The sequence below is a fragment of the Aquila chrysaetos genome, chromosome 21, assembly GCF_900496995.4.
Source record: "Aquila chrysaetos chrysaetos chromosome 21, bAquChr1.4, whole genome shotgun sequence".
Classification (NCBI taxonomy): Eukaryota; Metazoa; Chordata; class Aves; order Accipitriformes; family Accipitridae; genus Aquila; species Aquila chrysaetos.
In genome coordinates this window covers 15,273,654-15,300,914 of record NC_044024.1, presented here as the reverse complement: position 1 = coordinate 15,300,914, position 27,261 = coordinate 15,273,654, and the positions used below count along the sequence as shown (strand labels likewise).

Here is a 27,261-nt window from a genome sequence, read left to right as displayed (position 1 = left end):
ACATACCTTATAATTCATGTGTCCTGTTTGCTTTATAGACTTCTCAAAGTGTCACTGTTAGACGACTGGAATACAGTAACATTTAAAGAGAGGACAGCAGCTCAGTAATAATTGACTGATGTGGCTGACAGCATGTCACATCCCGGTTTCTCAGGATGACTCAGGCTTGCTGATTCCCAGGTCAGGATTAAGGTGAAACGACACCAGGGATCCTTTAACTCTTGAAACTCAGCTTTCATTTGCTCACAACAAGAATTAGAATGCTCACAACAATTACTGGCATGAAAATATGTCAGTAAACTGTGTAACATACTAACCATACGTCACCAAACAGATACTACAGGCCTAGCTTACTTGGGGATCAGTCCAGGGAAGACAATAAGGAGAGCCGTCCCGTTGGGTCACGAGGTTCAGAGCAGACCCCCTTGCTTTCTGGGCTCCTTCTCAGAGAGGAGCTGGGGGGCGCCTGGATCCACTCCTCGTCCCAGACTTGGTCAGCGGTTTGTGTCTAAAGGGATAAAGTGTAGGGATTACGGAAAAAAAAGAGAGAGAAAGAGAAAGATTTCACCGGTCCCGGGTCTAGTGTCGGTCCAGTTCTGGAGGGCACGCGTACATGTGGGGCTGCAGTTTGTGTCCTTCTATCATCTCCTTGCCCCTCCTTCAGGTGGGCACTCAGACCCATTAGGCTAATTAGGTGTCACGTGCGGTTTGTGCTTCCAGAACCTTCGGGAAATGGGTCGGTGGGCTTGGGGGTCGTTTGGGGAGGAAATTCTCCCTCCCTGCAGGTACGACCGACCTTTGACCTTTGGCCATACGTGATGAGCTGCCCGGCTCAGCCTATCAGAACACGGAACCGCGCGCCCTGGGCCCGCCCTCCCCGCCCTGTTGCTAAGGGACTTCCGTTGCTAGGCAGGGTTCCTTGTCACGCAGAGTGCGCCATTAAGCAGAACTTGCCCCACCACAAGGTCTGAGGCGTTAACTCCTTCGGTCTCTGACACAGCATGGCCATGAGCTGTTTCTAGGATCATCTTTCATGGACTATGATAGAACGTCAAATTGTTTACAAAAAGAAGTCTCCAGGTTTGAAAATCTCCATTTGAATTTCTGTCAATTTTACTATAGGCCTTACTGTTAAAGTTTATTCACAGAGTAAACAGATTGACTGGTAATTGACAAAGAAGAGATCGCTCCATCTATTATAAAATCTTTAGACCAGCCTGTAATTTTGCACAGTTAAAAACAGTAATGATCTAATATCTACACAGATGTTACTGTCATCGGCATTACACGCAGCTGCTTAGTTTTGAAATTAGGGCCTTCAGTTTCAATCAAGATTTCATTAATTTCTGTGAGAATATTGTTTTGTGTCCTATTTGGGAAGTTAGTTTAAGGGCAAAGGCTTTAATTCTTTTTGCATCTCTTTATTGGATGTTGTGCCCCTAAATTAATATCCTCCAGCCTGAAACCTATTCGTAGAGTTGTAGTAGTTCAGCAAGTTGCTGTTTCTATTAATGCCAACCAGGATTGTGATGTGAAGCAAATTATACTACTAAAACACTAAGAATGTCATAAGCTGTTCTGCCAGTGGGATGCTAGAAAATACATTGTTGTGCAGCTATTTGGCCAAAGCTGGATTTGACACAATGTTTTGACATCACCTGCAAAAGATGTATGTGGTTTAATTATATATACTCTACTTTTCCATCTTAAACTGTTCAGCTGGTTTCACTCATTACTTGTCTTCCTGTTGAGAGGAAGCTCATTTAAACAAGTCATGTTCCACGCCCCTTTTCTTATGCAATCTTTTTCCTGCCTCGCCACAGCTTCAAGGTTATTCATTTTTTATGATGCTCTATGCCTGAGCTTTCTGCCACTGCTTTCCCTTCCACTGTGTTTAGGAGCTGTTGAAATAAAGCTGGAAAAGAAGGCATTGGATCATTGCTCTATAAATAAATCCTATCAACTCCTAATAATGGTGATTTATCAGAGTCCATGCTTTCCTTCAAGGCCTTAATTCCATTAGGAATACACATACTGTCACACATACCATCCTGGCAAAATTAATATAATGTTCTATTCTTAAAACAAATGCATAGTATCCAGCACAAAACATGACTCTTACTTGCAGTTGTTTAACTTTCAACCCTATTGTGCTATCGGGCTACTTGGACCAGCTGAACCTATAACCATTGAAGGATGTTCCATAAAGTTCTCAGTGAGGACATGATTCTGAGAAAATAAGGAAGTGACATCTTCAGGAAGACACCAACTGAGAGATATTTAGCTCCAAGAGACAAAGGCTGTTTGAGAGAGCTCCAGCCAAACAGAAAACTGAATAAACTAGATTTTTGCTATCATACACACAGGGAGATGTTAGAGATGCTATCAACCTTAAAACAGCAAGAACAACCTGCAAGTCTCCTAGGCCCTCCTCTTGTACCAAATCAGTGCTGTGGGTGCCATAGCTAATATATCTGTCAGTGTCATGAGTGTTTAGAATTATGGATACTTTCAGTGGCATCTCAATTGTCATTGAAGCAGCATGGTTTTCTCTTCTTGTGTTTCTAACTTTTGGATTAACTCCTGTGCCAGATAATTTGTCAGGTCTCTACAGCATTGGAGATTTCAGTACATAGTGACCAACAAACTACCCCCACAGTAGTTTTTTGCTTTATGGTGATTGAAGTTGGAGCCCAATATGGCTCTTATAAAAATCAGTGGTGGTGGTATCCTTATTGACTCAAATGAAGTCAAAGTGAGGTCTGTTTTGTATTAACTGGAGGACACAGATCAACCCGACCCGGGTTTAGATTTCTTTAGTTTGACCAATGTGCTATATTCATCAAGTATTTTAGGTAACGTTTTCTTCATTAATTAAAAGTAAACAGATCCAGGAGCTAGTGAGATTTGATTTTTGCTTCCTTTAATGGCTTTTTCAAACACTGTCACTATGTGACTTCTTCATTGATATTCCTGTCACATCCCTTGGAGGGTTTTGGTTTTCTAATTGCTGTTGAACTTTGTCTGTTCAAGTTAACACAGTGCTGATTTTCATATTTTCTTTCAGCTCACACTTTGTTCTTGTTTAATTGCCAAAAGTAATAGTCATCCAAATTCTAAACACAACTAACCAAAGTGCAGATTTTCTGCCCTGCAGTAGTTTATTCTATGACTAGAATTTACCAAATAGTTTTTTAAATAGCAAAGCATCATATTTTTTTTCTATTTTTAAAATTTTTCATGTTTCTCATTACCAAAAAAATGTATCCGCAGCAGAAGTGTCCTTATATAAATAGAAAAGAGAACATTTAATTTGCAGTGTTTTGGAATAAGAAATTGTATGAATTTACAATTGGGAAAAAAAGCATTAAGTAGTTTATATAATAGAAATACAGCATCTCTTTGGCTTACCTTTAAATGTTGCATTTAGTTTTAATTCAGTAAACTAAGACTGATTGTCCAGGTAGAATATTTGTTATAAAATTCCCATGGTTTTGCTCTAAAATTCATTATGTAGTTGACTAATACCGTCACCTTAGTCCAACACAAAGTAATTTAATTCTATAATTGGTGTTCTTATCATTGAAAAATATAGAGGTGTTTAACATGAGGTTTCTAAGTAATTTAAAAATTGCAGTACAATTCTGCTTGTGTTTTCTCTAAATTTGCTATGATTTTTGTTAACTTCCACTCCACCTCTCTTGATCAGTCCTGCATGTTATGAAGGGAAGGCAATCTGAGCTTCACCTTGACCTGATAATTCATGTGAAAAGACAGACTTGTCAACTGTTATGAAAATTAGGAGCTCTTGTCTTCACTAAACATTTGTATTTTAACTAAGGAAATTGCACTAGGAATGGAACCTTTCACCAAGAAGGACAGAGTCCGTGAGTTAGAGGAACTGATTGTGCCTATCATATTATGCCTAGGGAAATTGATAGGAATTCTGCATGCAACACTAAGCTTCTAACTATGTACGTTCCTCCTTTTTTAAGTAAAGGCACCTAGTAATTTTACCTAAAGCATTATTCGCATTAAGAACTTTAGTACCGACACAGGTCAGGTGTTCCAAGAATCTCAAGGATCTGCGTGTCTGGATAACGCTGACTTCAAATGAGATTTCTGTCCATGACTACTCTGGGCTTCTTTCAGAAGTCAAGCCAGATAAGACAAGATAAATGCTTAAATGCCACCAAATCGAATAACAGTTTTGAGATTTTGTATACAAGAGGTGAGTTCAGTTCAGCATGCCTTGCAGCAGTGTAATAATTTGCAGCAATATAGCACGTGGGTTAAAATACTGGCACCCTGATGTAGAAACACTGCGCAACATATACTTTAGCCAGTGATGCAGAACAATTATAAATCAGGCTTCATCTTATCAGTAATCGGATATAACATAGCTCCTTCTGCAGTGTATTCAAGGAGAAGGATCAGGTTAAATGTCAATATGATTTTGGCAAATTTACATGGCTTTTACAGAGATAAAACACTAACCAGCTACTTGCTGCTTTTTATTCTTTGACAAGGACCTACTTATATGTCACCACATTGAAAAGACATACAAAGATATCTAAAAATCATACAACTCAAGTCTCTGATTTTTCAGCCATGAAGCAAAAAACCAATTGTTAACAAAATTGGATGGGAGACAGAGAATGAAAGTGAACAAGATCAAAGAGATGAGCTTTTTTTTTTTTTACCTTGGTTTCAGGTCTGAGCTCTAGTAAGATGACATTTTGGAATCATCTAGGAGCTGTCCATATTAAATAGAAGAGAAAAATCAGAAATTATAGGTATTATAGGGTTATGTAACAACAAAAATTTTGGAAGATCAGGTTCTAGGGGGACAGAATAAGTAACCACAATTTTGGGTTCTAGATGAGCAAAGTAAGTGACCACAATTTTGGGCCGTAATCTGTTTGTCTCCCATTTCTCCCTGTTCTTTAATCCCATCCTTTTATCAAAGGGGTGAAATCTTCTTGGTGAAGAAACAAACACTTCAGTGCTCAAAGTGTTCAAACAGCGTGAAAGCTTAGCCTCCAGTTGCCTCCACACTCCCTGGCCTGCTAGCTTCCAAAGGCAGACAGTAGCATTGCCCATGAGGCAGCACTGCAGAAGGGGTAACCAGATCACAACTGCTCCCTCCTTAGCAGCTTGGTTCTGTGCCTCCCTCGTGATTGCCTGGAGCAGCAGAATATTTTGCTCAGTGGAGGCTGGAATTTCTGCAAAGTGGTTTCTATTTATTTATTTTTAAAAGAAGGCTTATAACATTATCATGTTCATGAAAGTCGACAGCTAGATCAATACTTGTTTTTGGTTGCTGATGCTTATAAAGTTACAATTTATGTTCAGTTTCACCTTTAAGACCTGCAGGGGCTTTGCCTTTATTTTACTTCCCTGGTTTTCCAGTTAATTTCTGATGGATTTTGGAGTTTTCATATCCTGCTGCTCCCCACTATCACTACGGCTACCTCCTCCCAGCAAATCTTTTTTCCAAAGCTTATGGCTGCTGGAGCATTTCAAAGCAAAGGTGGCTCATGAGTTTCATTTTGTGATTCAACGTGGTAGATGTGAAAGTCCTTTACGTAAAAAGTTATCAGAGATATTATTTCACTTGAACAAACACATACTAGAACACAGTTGTCACTTTGTGGTTTTTACTTGAACCTTTTGGACCATAGAATACTATTGACAAATTATGGGAAAAGGAGTGTTTGGAAAGGGCATACTAGTTTGACCTGTTCATCAAACAGCTCCTGCAAAACACCTTTGAGTCTCATTGACCCAAGGGAAAATGATGGTATCCAGAAAGGGCTAGTTACCTTGTTGAAGTGCCATGCTTAAAAGCGCTGAGTAAACTCAGCATAGGGCCTTTGGGATCCAGTACACTGATAGCTATTATGGTAGGAGATCAAGGATGCAGTTTAGAAATAATCTCGGAGTTTTGTCTCCTTTAATACTAGCAAAAGAATGAGATGTAGAATCATTATTGTCGTAACCAGACACAAGCTATTCCATCCTGCAGTCATGCTCGGGGTAGTGCCAATTTCTGAATACATTGTGGATTGTATCTTGATCTGTTACATATTGAACTGGGAAAGTGACTGTTGTGGAAATGTGGTTCTCAAGAATTTTTCTTCTGGTGGACCAGAAAGCCTGCTACGGAGTTTTTTGTGTACTGGGGTCATATCTGGCACGTTGATGTTCTGCTTCTGGAGGTATAGGCCATTTTCAGCACATGAAACAGTGTTACTCATGGGTAGCTGTAGATCAGCTTGTATGGTCTTGCGAATCAGAATTTGGAAACTACTGGCATCATAACAGAACCAGTCTCCTACTGTGTACACAGTAAACTCAGAGCAGTGCAAGAAATGTCTACAGTGGCTGTGAGCAAAATTTTTTTTTGTAGTTCTGAATCTTCTACCTCACAGATCTGTTCCCTAAGGTGAACTGTGAAGAAGGGAGATAGTAGAGAAAGGAAGAATTTGATCTTGTCAGAAGACATTGTTACTCACCATTACAATTGCTAGTTCTGTGTCTCTTGGTCTTACTACTGTTCTGTTTTAGTCAAGCATGATAAAAAGTGTCATTAAAAGAATCCTAAAGAGTAGCAAGTCCTTGCTAATTTCTAAAAGGCTTTATCCTAACCTTGAGCAATTTTTAAATCTGCCTTGCTTTGCCCAATTACAGATCCCTGCTTATCCTCTCCTGTGCTTCCACCTTCATGACACTTGCTTTGCATCCCACGGTTAGCACATATATGGGAGGCAGGGTCTGCGTCTTTGCAGGAATCGCTTCTCTCATGTTTTGTAAGTAGAATGACACTACAGAAAACATCACCTTAGTCAGAGCAAAGTAGTCGTGTACTTTGGTGTCCTTGTCAAATTACTAATTGCAAGGTTTTAATGTTTGAAATGGAGAGTTGCTTAACAGAAGAAGGTGACCTCCCTGTTAGCAATACCTGAATACTGATGAGCTTATTCACTTCCCCTCTAAGGCAGTTGTAACAGGGGAATAGAGGGTCACTTAGATTTCACTGTTAATAATAAATGGGGGTCAGATTATTTTTGGTTTTTTTAACAACTTGTGCTGATTTTGGCTGGGATAGAGTTAATTTTCTTCACAGTAGCTAGTATGTGGCTATGTTTTGGATTTGTGCTGAAAACAGTGTTGATAATACAGGGATGTTTTCGTTATTGCTGAGCAGTGCTTACCCAGAGCCAAGGCCTTTTCTGCTCCTCACCTCACCCCACCAGCGAGGAGGCTGGGGGGGCACAAGGAGTTGGGAGGGGACACAGCTTGGACAGCTGACCCCAACTGACCAGAGGGATATTCCAGACCATAGGATGTCATGCTCAATATATAAAGCTGGGGGAAGAAGAAGGAAGGGGGGGGACATTCAGAGTGATGGTGTTTGTCTTCCCGAGTAACCATTAGGTGTGATGGAGCCCTGCTTTCCTGGAGATGGCTGAACACCTGCCTGCCAATGGGAAGTGGTGAATGAATTCCTCGTTTTGCTTTGCTTGCACGCACGGGTTTTGCTTTACCTATTAAACTGTCTTTATCTCAACCCATGAGTTTTCTCACTTTCGCTCTTCTGATTCTCTCCCCCATCCCACTGTGGGGGGAGTGAGCGAGCAGCTGCATGGGGCTTAGTTGCTGGCTGGGGTTAAACCGTGACACAACTGTATTTTGTAACTACACTGAGGATGTCATCCAAAATACCCTCTAAAACCCTCAGCAACTATTAATCCAGAATAGCAAACAAAACAGAGTTTGTAAATGTTTAAATAATAGAGCAGTCCTTGCCAGCTACCCACATTGAAAAATTCAGTAGTATGACATGACATCTTGTTTACACAGGCTTTCCTGTTTGCAGGCCTTATCTCTTTATTGTACTCACCATGTAACTTGAGAAATTGCCTGTGTCAAGGCTTATGTGCATGAAAGGTATTTCTTAGGGGCTACGCTGCAGTGTGCTTGCCTGCCCTCACTAAGCACTTGGGACAGCGTGATTTCTTTGAGCATTACCTGAATTGTAGGCACATTTCCTGAAATGGGTGCAGGGAGGGTCAGGAAGAACTCCAGTTCCTCAATCCACCCATCTCTTCCCTGGCCAACACATCAGAGACAGATCGGGTAGTATCTAATTTTCCACATTTACAGGCCAAATAGGAAATGGGAGAAACCATGACTGAGGTGTGCCTTTGATTCATAGCTTTTGGTGGTGGTAACAGTCAGTCCAAATAGTATCTTAGAAGCAGCTCTGATACTACACGTGCTTGGGAAAACTCATTGTGTGAGATCACTAACCTAGGACTTGGGGGAGAGAGAGAGAGCGCGCGCATGCTGCAGGTGAGCAGATCTGCATGACTCACCTCAGCCATGGAACAATGACTGTATATAAAATGAAGGCTTGTAATGAGTGTTTTTTGATTAGGAATGTATTATCTAAGGCCTACAGTGTATTTTCTAGTGCATAGCTCTGCAGATTAGACTGCAAGGACAGACTACAATGGCATCTTACCATTTATCATAAGAATGTTAACAAACTGAAAGTCTATGCAGATGCGTTTGGTACTATGTTTTTAGCTTATCCTTGAGTGCTGATGTTCACAGACGACTTAGAAGTATGTTTGCTTTGGTTCTGAAAGTAGATCTATGGAATCTTTCAGAAATAAAAATCCTGTTTAGAGATTTATAAACATTATGTCTCGGGGGTTCAGGTGTCTCCATGTTTGCTATAGGTATTTCACTTCCTCACCATACATGCCAGAGAAGGCTACAGATATTAATGCAGGTGTGAATATTTTTAACAGGTCTCTCTCATTTTCTTCATAGCAGCTTGTACAGAAATAAATTTCATCAGTCCATAAACCAAAAAGGAAAACAGTGCTTTTTTTGAAAAAAATCAGTTTCGGGATAAATAAATTTGCCAGTCAGAAGCTTCCTGTAGTGATTAGTCAAATACTTTCTATAATGCATGAGAAAGAAATGATAGTCTATTTCTGATTAGTTATATTGATTCATTGAAAACAGCATCACTCTTTGAGAATTTGAGTGAACGGATCACAGTGCCCAACCATTTGTTTGTGAAATCCTGTTTTCTTAGAATTACTGAGTGATGCAGAAAAATTCCTTAGACTTGCTAATGAATCTAACGTGGTATTTGCAGTTACTGTTTTGAGCCAAATGCAACTTCTGGTGAAATCACTGGGGGACATGTGCAAGGACAGATTACATATGTGATGAGCCAAGACATCCTTCCAGGCAGAGCTCAATACCTGGGTTATGTTATATTGCCTGACCATATTCACTTAGTCTTAAAAACACACTTTATCTTCCTTGTCAGAGGAAACAAAGAACATGAAAACCTGCAAATTTTAATATTAGTTTTGATTCCCATCTTGGAAGCTATTCCTTAGCATGTTGTCCTCCATCCAGCAGAGGCGGATCAAAGCCATTTTGCAGCGTAGGGAAACAGCAGAGAAAGCCAAGTTGATCACATACTTTGTAAAGCGAAATAAAATTATTTCTCTGATACTTGCATTAATTTCTTTATAACCTATTCCTCAGATGCTGACTTGAGAGACTGTTAACTATTAGTTTCTTGGGTTTTGGCTCAAGAAGTCTGAACACTAAGGAAGTACAGTTTCCAAATGAAACTGATGAAATCCTCCCTTAAACAGAAGCGTACATGTGGAAACCCTTGGAAAGCATCCCCAGGTATGAAGATGCTACTTTGTAAGATCTACTATGTATCTGATAGTGCAGCCACTTCTTACAGAGTTGCATTAATAGGATTTTTCCAACTAAAAATATCACTGTGCTGAATTTTTACCATGTCTTAATGTGGGTCTGTCATAGAAAATAGCTGATTTTAAGATATTTAGCTGTTATGTTGGTGGCCTCATCTGCATTACTAACACTTGTGCAAGCACTACTGTAGACCCCCAAACCTTCAGTATATGCCTCAGCATGTTGCTAAGCTATCAGATTGTCAGATTTGATACTCAGTGGTGGTGGTAAGTGAAGGAGACTGACATTCATAAGGGCTTCTGGGACTTCTAGCAGAATGACTAAGGAGGAGTGTTGTATGAGGTATCTCCAGTTCAGGTAAGGTTTAGGTTTAACCTTTCCCATTACAGTCCTGACTCATCACACCCAATACAGCAGTGGTTTAGTTCAGGAGCTGAATAACAGGCAGCCCAAATGACCATACATCCAGGGTGGAGTGGACATCTGAGCTGTGAGACCAGTTTGTCAAAGACACACTATTAGGGCTGTGATTTTAGTGTCTGCAATCATTCACCTGGCATCATCCCAATTGGCTTTTCAGAACTTGTGTGCTGTTTGAAAAAGAATTTTTCCAGTGTAATTTGTTCTTCTAGTGGACTGAACTTAAGATGATTGCTAAATACTCATGTTAGGCAAACCAGGAAATCCATATCAAGTACCACTTAACGTATTTGCATTTGAGAGAGGCAAGTGTTGTGGTATTTAAATGCATGTGCACTAGCAAAATAATTCCTTGCCTTTTTCCATAAAAAGTCTCCAGATGAAGAGAAGTGTCACTTGGGGATGCACTGTTCAATACATTTCCAGCAGCTGACCTCTGCTAGGAGAGTTGCTGATACCTGTGAGATATGCTGCTTATACACAAAATTAATTCCAAAATATGCAATCATCAAATAACACTGAATAATATTCATGAGCTGGTTGCATGTCATGTACTCTGTAGTAACTGAATTTGTAGTGACAGGGTTCTTGATTTGATTCAAGCATTTCCAGTGTGTGTAGAAAGGAAGTGTAAGATCCACATAAAAATAAACTTCACTGTAATAGTTTGGAGAAAGTATATGTGCTTGAATGTGTATGCATATGCTGTGTAATACGTAATGTACTGGACTTTTAAACCACACATCCCACTAACAATAGGATTGTGACAGACCGTTTTAGCCAATGTTCCTGGTAAGCTTATGGTGAGAGCATACACAGCGTATTTCAAGCTTCAGATATGCTTCTTTATAGAGCAGAGAAACAGGCTATTTTCTGTCCCATTCTCTTTTAAGAGTTAGCAAAGCAAACCAGTTCTAGGAAACTAAGGCAATCAGTACTGTTTGCAAACATCTGAAAATGCTTAACTCTGATGAATTGTGTGTTTTTCTTAATTGGCTTAGGCTTCCTGGTTTTTATAGTTTTTCCAGTAAATCTGCTCTCTTCTGAAGTATTCCTATAGGTATTTTAACAAAACAGCTATCTTGCATTAGCAAAAAATTCTGGATTGAATTTGGCTTCATAGTTCTGTCAGTTTCTTCAGAGGTGAGAGAAAGGCTTCTTCTGGCTCTTAGGTGGTTCTCTTTTAAGCATTGATACCTGCTCCAATGAAGGAAGCCACCAATTTGGGGAATACTGATAGCAATTCCTTGGTGGTTTTAGGGTAAAGTTCCTATATTTCTGCTTCAGATTCTCCAGACACATACAGTTACCTACATTTCTGCTTCATATTCTCCATTGCACATGTAGTATTACAAATGTGCTGTACGGTTGGCATATCTGGGCTGTGTCACGTGTACGTGTATAGAGAACTTGCAGAAATGTGCTAAGTGTGCTGTGCCTTGCGTGTATTGGAGGTACTGCGTGAGCCACCAACACGGCAAGCATGGAGGAGATCCAACCTACCCAAGAAGAGCTTGGCTTATCAAATGTGTTGTCCGTTTGATGTGCACATGCGCGGTATGCCCAACATCTCGAGAAGGCATCAAGTTTTGTGTGTGCTTTGTGCTATTTATGCATTGGACATGCTGTGGATTAATTGCATCTGGCCAATCTACTGCCGTGCTTCTGAGTAAGTGATAGGGTATGCAAAAATCCCAGACAAGCCTTCAAAATCTTTATACTCCCTTTGAATAACAATTCTTTGTGGGGGAAAAAAAAAGAAAAAGAGGACCATCTAGGAAAGTAAGACTGTTTTCACGGCAATTTCTCTTAGTGCAGATAACTTCAAAGTTGCAGAAATACCACAATTTGCACAATCCCAGCAGCACAGGAGGACTAATCCACCTACCTGCCTGCCTCTGATGAGGCAGGCTCTGCTATCTGGACTTTTCACACTCAGCTATTGATTTTTCTTTCCGTATGCTAGTCCTCAGTATAAAAAAAGTGATGAATTAGGGCATTTCTGTCTCAGAACTCATGCTGCCAACATTTTAATTTTGATAAGAAAGAGCAACCGATACAGTCCTGAAGCACAGAAAGAATAAAATTATAGATTCCATTAGAGATACATTGCTTCTCTGTAAATGGAGGCTTTTTTCCCCTAGGGTGGTTTTTTTTTTTTTTTAAATACTCTGATCCTAAAGACATTGATATTTGCCAGTACATTTCACTGTTAATCTGCCATTTGTAGTCAAAGGAGTACCTAACGCTTGTTAAAAAAGAAAAATCCACATGCCATCACAGGTACCATTGTCATAGTGGTTTTCACATGCAAATGAGTGAAAAGTTGGCTGTATATTTTCAATATTGGTATATTTGTCATCACTTTACCTGCTTGTTAAATGTTTAAGACTACATAGTTATGGTCATTTAATTCTTTTATAACCTTGTGAGCAGCTTTATTATACCATCTTGGTCTTTGGTAATTGTACAGTTGCAGATTGGGAAGCACCTGTATAGTTAACAGTGAGTTTATTTTGTACAGGAATACTGGCAATAAATCTATTCTCTCTTCCACAATTAAAGATAGATGCTGTGAAAAATTTCAGAGCTTTTTATAAAACTAGTAACTTTTAATATTATGGAGAGGGGACAATATGCAGCTAGCTTTCAGTCTGCTAAAGCCAAGACTGGTCTTTAAAGGATGGGTCAAAAAAGCGATATGAACTTCTCTGTCCTCTTCTGGCCCTCTAGACCACTACAACAGTCGAGTTGAATAAAAGAGGTCAACTGGCTTGAAAGCAAGGCCCTGCCTGCCGTACAGCCGCGGAGGAGAGCGCCTTGGCACAGGTGAACAGCTGAGCCCACCCAGCTGACGCTCGTATCTCACCAATGGTAAGTCCTAAAAACACTGACAGTGGAGACTCGCACGCTGCACAGAACATGCATTCTCACCAACAGCCTACAGGAGCCTGACCTTGCTAGATCTTGAGGTAACTCTGGAAACACAGCGTTTGTTTAAAGAACAAAAATAAGTGTTAACTGCTTGTAGAACTGATTAACAAATAGGATTAAAGGACGACTCTGAGACAGCTTCTCTAAATACTAACCCTTGACTTCCTCATTCCCCGGCGTTATTTGCATGAGAAAGAAGCAACTGTCAGAACGCCGGGAAGTATTCCCTTTCCCAGGGAGCTACCGCGGTGAGCGCCCAGGGGCTCCGGCCGGGACTGACGGCGGCCGAGACCTGCAGGAGCTCCCGTGCCCTACAGCGCTGCCTCTTCAGCGGCTGCAACCGGCACACACCCGTCCCGGCCCGCTCTCCTCCCCGCCTTCTTGCCGGCGCTTCTCCCGAGCGGGCTACCCGCGGCGATACCGCGCCACCCCCGCGCAGCCCCCGCCGCCCCTTCCCTCTGCAGCCTCCGGGGCCGCGGCTCCCTGCGCGGCGCCACGCCGCCACCGCGTGGCGGAGCGGGGGAACGGCGTCCGCCCGGCGGCGGCGGCGGCGAAGCAGCCGGTCCCGCCCCCGGGGAGGCCGAAGCCGGCCCGCCCGCCCGCTCCCGCCGCCTCTCTGGGAGATGGCGGCGGCCCGCCCGCCCTGCGCGGCCGCTCGGCTCTGGCTCTGCCTCTGCCTGCTGGGGCTTCCCCGCGGCGCCTTCGCCCCGGAGGCGGCGGCGACCCGACGGCTCCACACCCGCGGGGCGGCGGTGGGGCCCGGAGGTGCGGCGGGGGCCCCGGGCGGGGCTCGTTCTCCCGGGCGGCCGGGCCTCGGGAGAGGGGGGCGGGGGCCGCCCCTTCCCCTCAGCTGCGGCGGGTCGGTAGGGCAGCGCCCGGTCCGGCCCCGGGCGCTTCGTGGCGTGACCCGCGCGGGGTTTTGAGGAAGCTCGGCCTGCCGCTTGGAAGGTGCCCACCTTGAACGGCTGCAGCGTAGTTTGTACGCCGTTTGAGCCGTAATGGAGCTCGCCACCTTAAGGGGGCGTTTTTAAAAATAGATATGTAATGAATTTGTTTGGGGCAGGATTATATAGCGTAGCCGTGTCTGAGTTTTACCTGCGGCTTAACACCCCCCTCAATGCTTGTAGGCTGTAGAATTCAGTAGCGGGTGGAGCTATAAAATACCTCTTTATTTCACGCCACCTTTCTGTAGCCAGCTGAAGGCAGCTGAAGATAATGCCAATGTATTCCTAATTCTGTTTCTTTGTAGATGGCATGAACGTCCTGTTTATAGTTGTGGATGATCTGCGTCCCGTTTTGGGCTGTTACGGAGATAAGCTTGTGAAATCTCCAAACATTGATCAGCTTGCTTCTCAAAGTATTGTGTTCAGCAATGCGTATGCACAGGTGAGAGGACTTAATTAAAAAATGTTTTCTCTATGCAAAATAATTACAGGTTTTATCACAGTAGGTGTTAGGCAGACCACTGGAAAAACCAAGTGTTTATTAACCTTAAGTGTTTCCAGTAGAAAATAAATGCTTGGGCTGAACTGTACTGTATGAACCTATTTTTACTAAGGTGAGAAAAATTAAAACGGGGCATTTGAATGATGATATTTGTGTAGCCCTTGTTTGAGTGACATTACACTCCTCCATTTCCACTGTTAGCAGCAAAGTCCTGCTTAAAAATGCTGTCCTACTAAATTGGAATTATTTTTTTTCCTACTCTTTATAAAAGATTATTTTTTACTTTTTAATTTTTTCTTTTGAGGAAATCTGTAGACTTTTATGAAAGGGCAGCTTGCGTGGTAAGCATCACTCTTAAATACAGGACTCAAAATCTCACTAATTGTTCTTTAATACTTTGCATAGGATGACTACATTCCCAATTTTCTCTCTGCTGAGAAATTAGAAGTTTGAGCCTAAGTCTGACTAGGGATTAGGACTTTAAAGCAGTAACTCTTGGCTCTTGCCAATCTGAAACAGAATTGGTGAGGCCTTTGGACCATAACCTGGACCTTCCGTATGTTTATCCTTTTCATTATTCTTAAGGCACTCCAGATCAACTAGACTTTGGGCTTTTGTCAGCACAGTCCATCTGCCGCTTTTGCTTATTTCTGCGTGTGTGAGCTACTAGATTTCAAAAGCACTGTCTTTAACACAACCTGACCTTCTGGGTTTTTTTGTGCTACTAGCTGCATAACCAAAGCTTTTAGTGCTTAGAAATTGGTTATTTGAGGAAAAATTATAGATAGGTAAATGTATATCTTGCTAAAAGCTTGCAACTGGGAATTGATATTAATAAGGATCCTATTCATTCCAGCTTGAAGTGATATGTAACACTTTAACTGCAGTTTCTGAGCCTTCAGATGTTTTGCCTAGCTACACCTAAGTCAGTTCGTATGTGTGTTGCTTTTTATTCCAAATCAATTCTGTTTTTGGCTGGCTCTCTCCTCAGCAAGCCGTGTGTGCTCCCAGTAGAGTGTCATTTCTTACTGGACGCAGACCTGATACTACCCGACTGTACGATTTCTACTCCTACTGGAGAGTACATGCAGGAAACTATTCCACGGTGCCACAGTATTTCAAGGAGAATGGCTATGTGACCTTATCTGTGGGGAAAGTTTTTCATCCTGGTATGGTTTGAGTTGTTATCTGCTTAATATACACATGCTTAACGTGTACATTCTCACAAACAGACTCCACACATAAGTATCAACTGTGTGATTCTTGTCTATATTGACAACCTAAACCATAATCATGAGCCAGATTGTACAATGATTTGTAGGTTGTCTTTAAATCTTAATTTTAAATCTTAAGGCATTAGAGATTAATATATTAGATGACTGTTATCTAATTAATATTTTCACATCTTGTCTAGGGATTGTGGGAATAAATGTCTAACATTCTAAAAATATGTCTGGAAGTTAGGTATCTGCTGAAGATGAAATTACTGAACAGCCTCATTGTCTTAGTTCTGCATATACATGTTTCATGTTTCATAATAGGCTGTCTGTCTGGATCAGGATATATGGAATGTATGACTAATACTACCAAATAAATAGGAAACTAGTTCAGTAGTTAAAAAGCAGTAACACTGCTGACTTGAAAGATACTGACCCTCTTTTTGGTAGTTCTTTACTGCAGAACTAAACTTGTGTGGATATATGAACTTTCAGTTGATAGTAAAGCTAATTAAGGATGTACACGAAGACTGTTGTTGTTCCTGGTTTTTTGGTTGTTTTTTTTGTTGCTGTTCCCTTAGGTAAGGTTATTCAAGAAGCTTGAGTCTCCCTCACCAGTAAAAGTTGTATTTCACGGAAAAATGTCTCTCTTAACCAAGAAATAGAAGTAAAAAAGTTTTTCTTTTTCTCAATTGTCAAAGATCATTTAGCTTATTTAAAAAAAAAAAAAAAGTGAGAAGTTAAACTTGTTTGAGCTCTTCCTGGTTCAGTGAACTATTAGAGCATTTCTAATATCTTCACCCTTTTCAGGGGTTTCATCCAATTACAGTGATGACTATCCATACAGTTGGTCCATTCCACCCTTTCATCCTTCAACTGAAAAGTATGAAAATGATAAGGTAAGGGTGATTTGTGGGACCCTGACAAAGAAGGGTTTTCAGGATCTAAGCAAGTTCTTTGTGTCAAGCACAGGCTATACCCTGTGGTTTTTGAGACTGCAGCTTTGTGCAGGGAAACAACTAGCCGGTTTGATATCCTGTTTCTTAGCCTTCCAAAAGAAGGCCTCTCTTGTCAGTTGTGTGTCATGTTAATTCATGTGCCCATCCTGCATATGTTTTAAGTATTTCTAAATTAATATTTGGAAACTTAAGTTACTGAGATAGAAAAGTGCTTGCAAGAAAGAGAGATCTTAATTTCTGTCTAGGTCATGAATTCCTTTGTCTGAAAAGTGCAGTTGTCAGTTTCCACACTAATATTGCTCTGCTTAGTAAGTGACAAAACATTGTCAATAGGCTTGGTGAACTTAAATCAACTCAGTGAAGAGCTCTGGGCTGAGCGGGTAGAGGCCATAATTAAAATAATCTTTAAACAATCTGAAACTTTATCATCTGATTCAGTTTTCTAGAATGTTTGTTACTCTTAAGTGTAGCCCAAAATTTATGCCAACATTGCAGTAGTGTCGTGTGCTAGAGTCTATACACTGCAAAGCTAGGAGCTCCAGCCATGAGGCTACAGACAGCCTTGGTGATGCTTTGTTCTTGCATTTAGTGCTGAAAAAGACTGGTTTTAAAAACAACAGGGTCTGCATTCATGACGTACTTTTCTCTGTGTTCATTCAGCAACTCTCCCAAACACCCTGCTGAGGCCACCTTTTCCTGGCAACCGTTTAGTCTAATTTATCTTTCTTCTCTGATTATACATCAGTCACTGCTGGTATTTGCTCAGCAACTAAGTCAGTAGCTTCCAGGCAGCTTTCTATGAGCTCTGGGGATCAGGAGGAATAAAATACATGTATATAGTATAACCAAATTCTGCCTTCTTGCCAATAGGTTAGAGATTCTATTCATCATAGAAGCTGTGTGTTTTCCCATATGACTACGTTTAATCTTCTGCCCAGCTTTAGAGATGATTCTGCTTTTCCATAGACATGGAGGTTGCATTTTTGAACTCCTGAAGCTGTATGCTCAGTCATCAATGTACTCGGCACCTTTAATATTCATAGAAATTGTGAAATTCCTTTTTGTATCCAATCTGCAGTCTTTTGTTGGTAGAAGGATTGAGAAACAAATTGGTTTGAAAGCTACAGAACAGAGGATTTCTTCTTTGCTTTTACAGAAGTTACTTAACTACTTTTTCTTTTTTTATTAAAGACTTGTAGGGGAAAAGATGGAAGACTTTATGCTAACTTGGTGTGCCCAGTGAATGTGACAGAAATGCCTAGTGGTACTCTGCCTGATATTCAGAGCACTGAAGAGGCTGTACGCTTACTGAATGTTATGAAAACCAACAAGCAAAAATTCTTCCTGGCTGTTGGTTACCACAAACCACATATCCCTCTGAGGTACCCACAGGTGAGGAAACAGGAGCCTACAGGGAAAGGAACTTAGACAAACATTGTTTTTGCTTTTCAAAGCTGTTTCCGCAAATGCTTTATTGCTATTGTTTCTGGAAAGCAAGCTGAAAACCAGCCTTGATTTTGTGTAACTTCAGCAGTCGCCTGTGTTGCATTTCAGAATGTCTGATGGGAATGAGTTGTGACCACTCACCCAAAAGCTAGGCTTCTGTGACCACAGTGGTGACTGCTATTGCATGGAGATGGTATTCACCTTGATGGAGTATGAGATAATGAGGCCTTACAAGATCCATTCCCTGTTTGAGCGGGTGGCAAAAAACTCCTACTCGTTTCAGAGGAAGTGATGCTGGACCTTTTATTTCAGTGTTGTTTTGAGTTACAGGAGGCTGGTTTTAGGTACTTACTAGCTTAGTATTTTTCAGGAATAGGTTGGGGCTAACTAGCATAGTATTGCTACCTTTTACACTCTGGGGGAGGGGGAGTGGAGCCTTGTAAACTGTAAGAATATTAAAGGGTCAAGCAAGGGGAAACGCTTGCTGCTTTACAACACAAAGTTTACAATAGACCTTAGAGGTGAGGGCAGTCTTTATGTGTTTGTATTGTAAAGGAATTTCTAAAGTTGTACCCCTTGGAAAACATCACGTTAGCCCCAGATCCCTGGGTGCCTGAGAAACTACCTTCTGTGGCGTACAACCCCTGGATGGATATCAGACAGAGGGATGATGTGGAAGCATTAAATGTTAGTTTCCCATATGGACCACTTCCAGATGACTTCCAGGTAAGCTGTCAATATAGTGCGCTGAAGTCAAACTGCCTTAACTTGTTCAAATGCAAGGGAGCAGTCAGCTGCTCTTAGATGTTCCAAGGTATTCAGTATCTGACAATTTGCAAATACTATGAATTCACCTCTGGCTTTGTAGGCAAACCTTCACTGTAACTGCAGTCAGGCTAGTGGGGGCGGGGAGGAAGAGATCAGCCATCAACTAGTGATAGTGGTATGTGTTCCTGGTTTGTATATAAGGGAATGTATGTAGCAGCTACCAATGTTGTGTTTGTTTTCATTATCTGAATCTGTTTGTTTCAAGCCACCGCTCACTCAGTGTATCTTCTGCAAGATTTTCCTTGATTTTTCCAGTGCTTATGCCAAAATAAGGTGCACTTAATAAGGACAGTGAGAGAAGCAGAACTGATTGGTTTGCAACATCTTGCTTGAAAGAACTTCTGGGAGGTAGAATTTTCTAACTGTCTCCTCCTTGTTTACCATTTCTGGGACATTAATCAGACTATAGACGCTTAAAAAATAAAGCTTTACAAGTAAAATCCTTTAGTTCCTTTACTTACACAGCCACCCACTGGTTCTCCTGTGTGTGTGTGTGTGTGTCTCAGGAAAAGCTAACTTTTTTTTTTTTTTGACTCTCCGTTGTTTTCTTAACTTGCAGCGGCAGATTCGTCAGAGCTATTATGCAGCAGTTTCTTACCTGGATATGCAAGTTGGCCTGCTCTTGAATGCTTTGGATGATGTAGGACTCTCAAATAGCACAATAGTAGTTTTTACTGCTGATCATGGTAAGCATTTAAATCTTTCTCCAGCTACCTGTTAATAACTTAATTGTGCAACTCAGTGCTGGCATATTAATCAAGTGTGTGTTTATATAATGTACAGCAGAGCTACCATACCTTGTGTATCTGGCTAGTCTGTCTCTAATTAAATGGACTGACACAGGATTCTGTGGCTGCTAGTTCTGTCCCCCTGCAGGCACCTCTCTTTAATCAGGTTGAGGGTTTGCTAGTGAGTGATGAGACTGTCAGCCAGGACACTGGGCTGAGCTTGCTGTATTCCCACCTCCTACCCAAGGAGTGACTCTTGCTGGGAGCAGTGCTGTGAAAGGCTAGCGACCGCTCCTCCCCCCTTACAATTTGTACAGAGCCATCTGGTACAGTGGGAGACAGGCTTTCTCATTAACTGCTGAAGTGTGTTTTCTTGCACTTGTCATTGCTGCTTGCAGAGCATCTAAACTGATAGCAATATGGCTCCCCCCTCATAATTGAGGTCTTGCACACTCTGGATCCTGGTGGTAAAAGATTGAATTTGAATCGTGGGTGTTGTGGTTTAACCCCAGCCAGCAACTAAGTCCCACGCAGCCGCTTGTTCACTTGCCCCCAGTGGGATGGGGGAGAGAATCAGAAGAGTAAAAGTGAGAAGACTTGTGGGTGGAGTTAAAGACAGTTTAATAGGTAATGAAAAAACTGCACACGCAAGCAAAGCAAAGCAAGGAATTCATTCCCCACTTCCCATCGGCAGGCAGGTGTTCAGCCATCTCCAGGAAAGCAGGGCTCCATCATGTGTAACTGTTACTTGGGAAGACAAATGCCATCACTCCGAACGGCCTCCTCTTTCTTCTTCCCCCAGCTTTCTATGTTGAGCATGATGTCATATATGGTCTGGAATATCCCTCTGGTCAGTTGGGGTCAGCTGTCCAAGCTGTGTCCCCTCCCAGTTTCTTGTGCCCCCCCAGCCTCCTCACTGGTGGGATGGGGTGAGAGGCAGAAAAGGCCTTGGCTCTGCATAAGCACTGCTCGGCAATAACTAAAACATCCCTGTATTATCAGCACTGTTCTCAGCACAAATCCAAAAGGTAGCCACATAGTAGCTACTGTGAAGAAAATTAACTCTATCCCAGCCAAAAGCAGCATATTGTCCACCCCTTATTCCATACCATTTATGTCATGCTCAAGTACCATACTATCCAATACAACTTCGTTAACGACCACCCCTCTTCCCATCCTTTGATATAATACACAGATACTATTCTTTTAGTCTATGAACCACCCCTATAAAATGTCTTTAAAATGTCCACAAATATCCACAAAATGTTCATTAAGTTCATTTAGTCTGTGACTTTGGACTCCAGATAAGTCCATCTGTTATGGTGGTCACTCAGGACAGGCGAGGTGGTGTGTTGTGTAGAGTTATTGGGTACCAAAGCCAGCTCAAGTCAGGTCACTGCTGCACTTGCACTACTTCTTGTAATGCTTGTCCTCCATTGGTTTAAGTGGTTCCTGCTATAGTAATTCTTATAACATGCAACTCAAATCATGGGTTACAGCAATTTAAGGATATTTCCATTACAATCTCCACCCCTGGTCTCTTTGGGCCAGATTATAGGGTTTAACATTGCAATGAAGCCTCCCCTTGCTCCTAGCCTGGTTAGCAGCAAGGGGTTCCTGCTCTGTTGAGGGCTTATCCATGGCCACATGCTTTGAGGTGCTCCAGCATGACCTCATGCACAGCCGCTGATGCTTCAAGGTGTACCTGCTGCAGCGTGGACATATCCACAGCCACAGATGCTTCAAGGTGTACTTTCTCCAGCACACTGGGACAAGTACCTCAAGCATTTAATGTTTATTTCAATACTCTAATATTCGTTAAAAGACCCCCCGCCATGATCCCTTTAATTGGGGGATGGCTTAGCTGACTTAAAACAGTTAGGATATGGCTTAAATAAATCCATTTAAAGTCACATATTTAGTTAATTTGGGTTGACTTCTGTGAGCATGTGTGTAGAAACAAGCCCTTATGAGTTGTGGAGCAATGGGGTTAATAATTCTCGTACTAAAGTGACTCTAGATGTTCCTTCTGACTTGCCACTTTGACTTGGACTTTCTGTTGTAAACTGAATTCCTCTTTTCCTTGCTGTGGTTAACTGTAAACAGTTGGTGTTGCCAGTACCATGGCTAGCAAAGTGATCCAGAAAAATCATGTGTTAACATAGCTGTCATAGAGTAACTTTGTCTTCCCCCAACGTGAAGTTGGCAATAAATCTGCCTAGAAGGAAGTCATGTTGGCATTTTTTCCAAGAGGAAGAGGAGAGCTAAAGAGTTTTGTTCCTTCCTGTTGCTTCCTCAGGGGTAACATCCTGATATGGCAGTCTGGCATAGATAGCAGCCTTGGCTCCAAGGGATGTTCAGTTACAGCGTTAACAGGAGTATTGGAGAGCTGGCAGCTGCCCAAAACTTAAATGAGTGCTTTGTGGAATTGATCTGGAGACTCTTGCAGGCACTGTGACACACCCCAGTTCCTCTTTTCTGCTGTTGTAATGCTGATTTCCTAATTCTAATCTAGAGTAGGGGAAATAAGGAAAGGTGTAATTATTTCCTTAATAAAAGAGTATCAAGTTGCAAGATTTAGGTGGCTGTTGAAATAGCTTTTACATTAGAGAAAAATCTTGTTATATTTAAATACAGATTGTTATTTGCCTTTTAATATAACCTTGATAACAGACTAGTGCCCTCAACAGCCAGAGTCAATTTACAGTGAAAAAGAAATGACTACTAAATTACAACCCGGTATCTGCTCTGACTTGTATTCTTTGTCATCTAGGATGGTCCCTGGGAGAACATGGTGAATGGGCAAAATACAGCAATTTTGATGTTGCCACCCGTGTGCCGCTGATGTTTTATGTACCAGGAATGACAACTTCCTCTGTTAGTCAAGGAGAGAGGGTCTTTCCCTACCTTGACCCTTTTAGCCATATTTTAAGCTTGGTACCTCAAGGTAAATTTCCAGCATTTATTTTTTGTTTGCAGTGGATATGTGTAAAGGAGATGTGGTGATGTAATATGCTTTGCCTAGAGGCAGCTTGAGTCAGCGTCATTGGCTTCTTGTACTGTCATTGTGCTTCTTGTACTGATGAGGAACAAGATGGTGAAGGGAATCCTTGGACACAAACTCTTGCTTTGGTTAGATCTGCTTTAGTGGAAACAGCTAGATACCTGCATTAACACAGCAGGAGATTTATTTTTGTGTGGTGTAGATGCCTAAAAGGATACTTGACCTTCCTTTTGTAGTGGTGGCTGCTGTCTTTCCTACAGTGATTCGTAAACATTCTCTGTGTAGCATCTGTACTTAAAATGGTAGCATTGGAAACTGTTTTGATGCGGGCACTCTCGTGTTAAACTATTGACACTGGAATTTGCTTTGTCTTTCTGAAGAGTTCTTTTTCAAAGTAATGAATATTATTATCTTGAAGGCTGCACATTTGAGAAACATAAGTGTAAAAATTTTCTTGTTAAAAATACATCATAAATGCATAGACGAGCATCTTCAGAGCTAACTGGCACATCTTAATTGCCTTGATTTTTGTTACCCCACAAATCCAGTACGAAGCACTTCCAATAAAACACCAACTTAATTATCACAATAAGTTTCTACAGTGTTCTACCAGTGTCTGTCAAACCATCATGTTCCATAACTTGTATTTTCATGTTTCTTCCAGGGCGAAGCAAAAAAGTGGTTGAGCTTGTGTCTCTGTTTTCAACACTTGCTGAACTTGCTGGCCTGCAAGTTCCTCCTGCGTGCCCAGAGACTTCGTTTCATGTTGCACTGTGCACTGAGGGAGCAAGCATTGTCCGGTACTTTAATGCCTCTGAAGAGAAGGTGGAGGAAGAGAAGGATGTGTGTGATGACACTTACAGGTGTTTTAATGAAGAACCTGTTGCTTTCAGCCAATATCCCCGGCCTGCAGACACTCCTCAGTGGAACTCTGACAAGCCGAAGCTGAAAGACATCAGAATCATGGGCTATTCCATGCGTACAATTGACTACAGGTATACTGTATGGGTTCAGTTTAATCCTAACAACTTCAGTGCTAACTTTGAGGATGTCCATGCAGGAGAGTTGTACGTGGTGGAGACTGATCCAAACCAGGATTATAACATCTATAACAATACCTCGCATGGTTGGTTTTTCAAAAAAATTCTTGGCTTCCTGAAGCACTAGAGTTCAGAAACTTCTTTGTGCAAGTTCTTGCCAGTGAAGTAACACTTCCTTTTTTTTGTATAAAAACCTTTCTGTTGTACAGAAAACACTTGGATTGAATTAAAATCCTGTTTGTATCAAAACACTAGCTATTGCCTTTGTTACAGCCCTTATTACAATGAAGTAGAGTGAACTTCTGCAGTTGTGTTTTCAAACACAAGCTCACAACACTTCTGTAAAGGCCACACAGGGTATGCAGGCCCATGCTGTGGAACATCTCTGTGGTCTTCTGTTCTGTAGTGACTGAAGAATTGAAATTTATTATCTGTGCTGAAACTGGTGGTGTGGAAGGTGGAAAAAGAGAGACTTCTTTGTTTGAAAGGCTGTGCAGAGAATGTGTGTCAGTAGACAGGTCCTGTCCACTTCACCTAAGAGACTTGGGGCTGGAGTGGTCAAGGAGACATTTGATAGTGGTGAAGGACTGAGGTGTCTGCTGTCATCAGCGTTACCTCTGATTAGACCTAAAAGAGAAACTTTGTGTTTCATTCAAAATCTAATTATTTTAAATAAAAACTTTAATTTGGAGATTCATGCTTCTTATCATACAGGAGGGGATCTAAATTTTTAATTAATGTGTATGAAATGAGTGCTTTCATCACTGAAACACTAAATAAGACTGAGGGCTTAAGGTAACACCAGTATCCTCTTCTGTGGTTTTTCATGAGGATTGCTCCAGTGAGGCCCCACAGGTGAAAAGAGATGGAAACCTTTCGCTGTTGTAGCTTGCTGGTTGCTGTAGTTGCTGAACTGCTCGGTGTACTTGAGGGTTGTCACGTCCAGTGGCAGAAACTTGGATGTTTGCATTCGTAGGTGCTAAGTGGGGCTTGGCAGTCTTGGTTTTGGACTAAGATAGCTAAAAGCCTCCCATTTAGTTTTAAGTTTTTAGTGTGGTGTTTAGCAACACAGGATGTGGAGTGTTAGTTGTCCCAAGCTATGCTGGTAAGTAAATTTCCATATGGCCAAATGCATTAAGGTAAATATGTTTAGGGGCTTGTATCCGAGAAAAATGTTTTGCTGAGTATTTAAGTGCTATCTGTACCTTATGCTCACAGCCACGAGGTACACTGTGCTCTAGTGTGATGGCAGTAATTTTTGTTGTGTTCTATCAGCCTGCTGGATTTCTGCAATTCCATCTTGGTAATTGAGGCTCTCGGAATTTGTACCTTAACAGGTAAGAGCTTGTTCAGACAGTGCTAACTCCTGCTACCTTCCTCAATGAACTCCAATTCCTACAAAAAGAAAAAGCCAGCCATTACTTGTCTTCCTCAGATAAATTGACTTTAATATCCTAGAGAAGCCACAGACATAACTTTATTTCATTAAAATCCATGTGACAGTCTTATTCCTAATTAATGTAGAGATACCCACCATGAATCTGATTCTCTGTTAGAAGACAGTGGTTATTTAGTGCCTTAAACTCAATTAGAAGAATATATTTCTTATGAACTTGTCATTTGTTTTACTCAGCCCAAGATGCTGTGTGTTCTGCAGCATTATTATTCCTGATGAAAACATATTTTTCCCTCACTTATGCATGTATACTTAGATCTTCAGCTGGTGTGAAATACTGCAGTTGCATGTAGCAGATTCAATGTAGCTATACCAATTTCACACTGGTTGAAGGTGTGTTTTATTGAGAATGGTGCCAAGCAGAGATTTGGAGTCTGTAGCTAGAGCTAATTATATCTCTGACACACTTTCCTTCAAAGGAGAATCAAATATTGGGAAAGTTATTTTGAGGGGATGTATTGAAGCGTTAAGGATTAATCTAAATCTCTAGTATGCTAGGTCAGTAATACAGTGTGCATTTAAAATTGATCTGGCAAATGGGTATTATCTTAGACTCGGCTACTTGAGCTTTGCGTTTTGCTCTCCTGCTAAAACACCTGTTAAAAAAAACCCAAACCTTTTTGGGGGGGCTTAAAATTATAGCGTGTAGATAAATTATTTAGGAATTTATTTGCATGAAAACATTCTTGTACATAGCCTGCCCTAAGCCTCCCATCTCTTCAGGCAATTTAGTTTTTCAAGTGGAGATAAAAGTCCTCGTGCTAGGTGATGAGTATTTTTTTCCTCAAGTCATACTCTTTATACTGGAAGGGAAAAGCTGCCCTTGACCTTTCTTAATCAAAATCCAGTAATCTTTTGGGGAGACATGAAACAGAATTGTCTCTGACAGCCAGTGAATCAAGACTGGTATCCACATGCTCAGGGCAAGGACATTCTTGAATAATTGCACAAGTCGCTGAGCAGGACTGCCGTCCAGCTAGTGAGCCGTTTCCTTCTGCCTGCTGCTGAACTGAGGCATAACGTTTTTGAGGACGAGTGAGGCATAGCGGTAAAAAAAGCTTTGCTCTTGCAAGTGCTATGTGAGTTAGTTTTGTTATGGAATTGGTTGAGCAAAATGCAAAACCAGCGGAGACAAAAGGAAAAGGCACATTTTTTCAAACAAACCAAAATGCTGGAGAGCCTGAGCTGTGGGCTTTGCTAGGCTGAGCAGCCTCCACTGAAGAACAAAAGAGCTTAACAGGAGCAATAAAAGTAAAGTGCTCTTGCAACAGCGTTCTCTCTAGAGGGAAGAGGATGCAAGCCAAGCATCAGGAAATAAATGAGATGCCAGTGCTGACCCTATTTCTCAGGATGGCACCAGAACAGCTGGAAGAACAGCATGATGCTGCATCAGCAGGAATTGTTACCTGTGGTACATGTATGGAGAGATTCCACTGGGGAGCCTGGAGTAGCCATCGTAAGCACTTGGCACAAAGCAGAGTCAATAAACAGGCCTCTGTTAATAAGCTAATGTACAGGAGTGATTAAGCAATGGAATTACAATTTTGGTCCCTAAACAGCTGTACATCAGTCAATCATAACTCATGACATTGATTTTAGTATGTTGTACATCTACACCCTAGAAACAAAGTTTTCAAAGCAAAGTAAAAAATCTGCTGTGTACAAAGCAGAAGCAATAGGAGTCTTTAAAAAATGGAGACAGCTGTGTCTTTGGGTGTACTTTGTAACACTCTACTTGAATGTTTACAGCATGCTGTTTGCAAAGGAAAGATTTGGGTTTAATTTGAGGCATGCTGTGCACACTGGAGTATATGGAAATGCTGTAGCTACATACTGTGCTGTGCAACAGATTGGAATCCCCCCTTTGGCCTGTGCTCTGTGCTTGCTGGGGGAAATGGGGTACGTTTTGAATTAATAGCTGTCTGTGCGAGTTGCAAATGTTTTTGTGTGGTGAGACAGGCAAAGGCAGCTGAGTGTCCTGGCTATTGGTCAGATGTTACCTAATTAATCACTGTTGCATG

The 27,261-nt window shown here is 41.5% G+C and overlaps 1 protein-coding gene across 8 annotated transcripts in view; it reads left to right on the top strand.

The window, feature by feature from the left end:
* The window catches only part of IDS (iduronate 2-sulfatase), a 29,644-nt gene extending 5,611 nt beyond the window's left edge, over positions 1–24,033 (top strand). For 3 of the 8 annotated variants that reach the window (XM_041119078.1, XM_029996604.2, XM_041119077.1), the window contains 10 exons: positions 9,580–9,729; positions 12,916–13,056; positions 14,366–14,502; positions 15,554–15,731; positions 16,590–16,678; positions 17,930–18,130; positions 18,740–18,910; positions 19,572–19,698; positions 22,514–22,687; positions 23,409–24,033. In XM_041119078.1, coding sequence (XP_040975012.1) covers positions 14,371–14,502; positions 15,554–15,731; positions 16,590–16,678; positions 17,930–18,130; positions 18,740–18,910; positions 19,572–19,698; positions 22,514–22,687; positions 23,409–23,911 — 1,575 coding nt within the window. In that variant the 5' untranslated portion in view covers positions 9,580–9,729; positions 12,916–13,056; positions 14,366–14,370 and the 3' untranslated portion in view covers positions 23,912–24,033. Of the gene's footprint in view, positions 1–9,579; positions 9,730–12,915; positions 13,057–13,136; positions 13,155–13,691; positions 13,882–14,045; positions 14,065–14,140; positions 14,158–14,365; positions 14,503–15,553; positions 15,732–16,589; positions 16,679–17,929; positions 18,131–18,739; positions 18,911–19,571; positions 19,699–22,513; positions 22,688–23,408 lie in introns of those variants that run through there. The other 5 variants (XM_041119079.1, XM_041119081.1, XM_029996603.2 and 2 more) reach the window with 5 other exon arrangements.
* Positions 24,034–27,261: the final 3,228 nt, after the last annotated feature.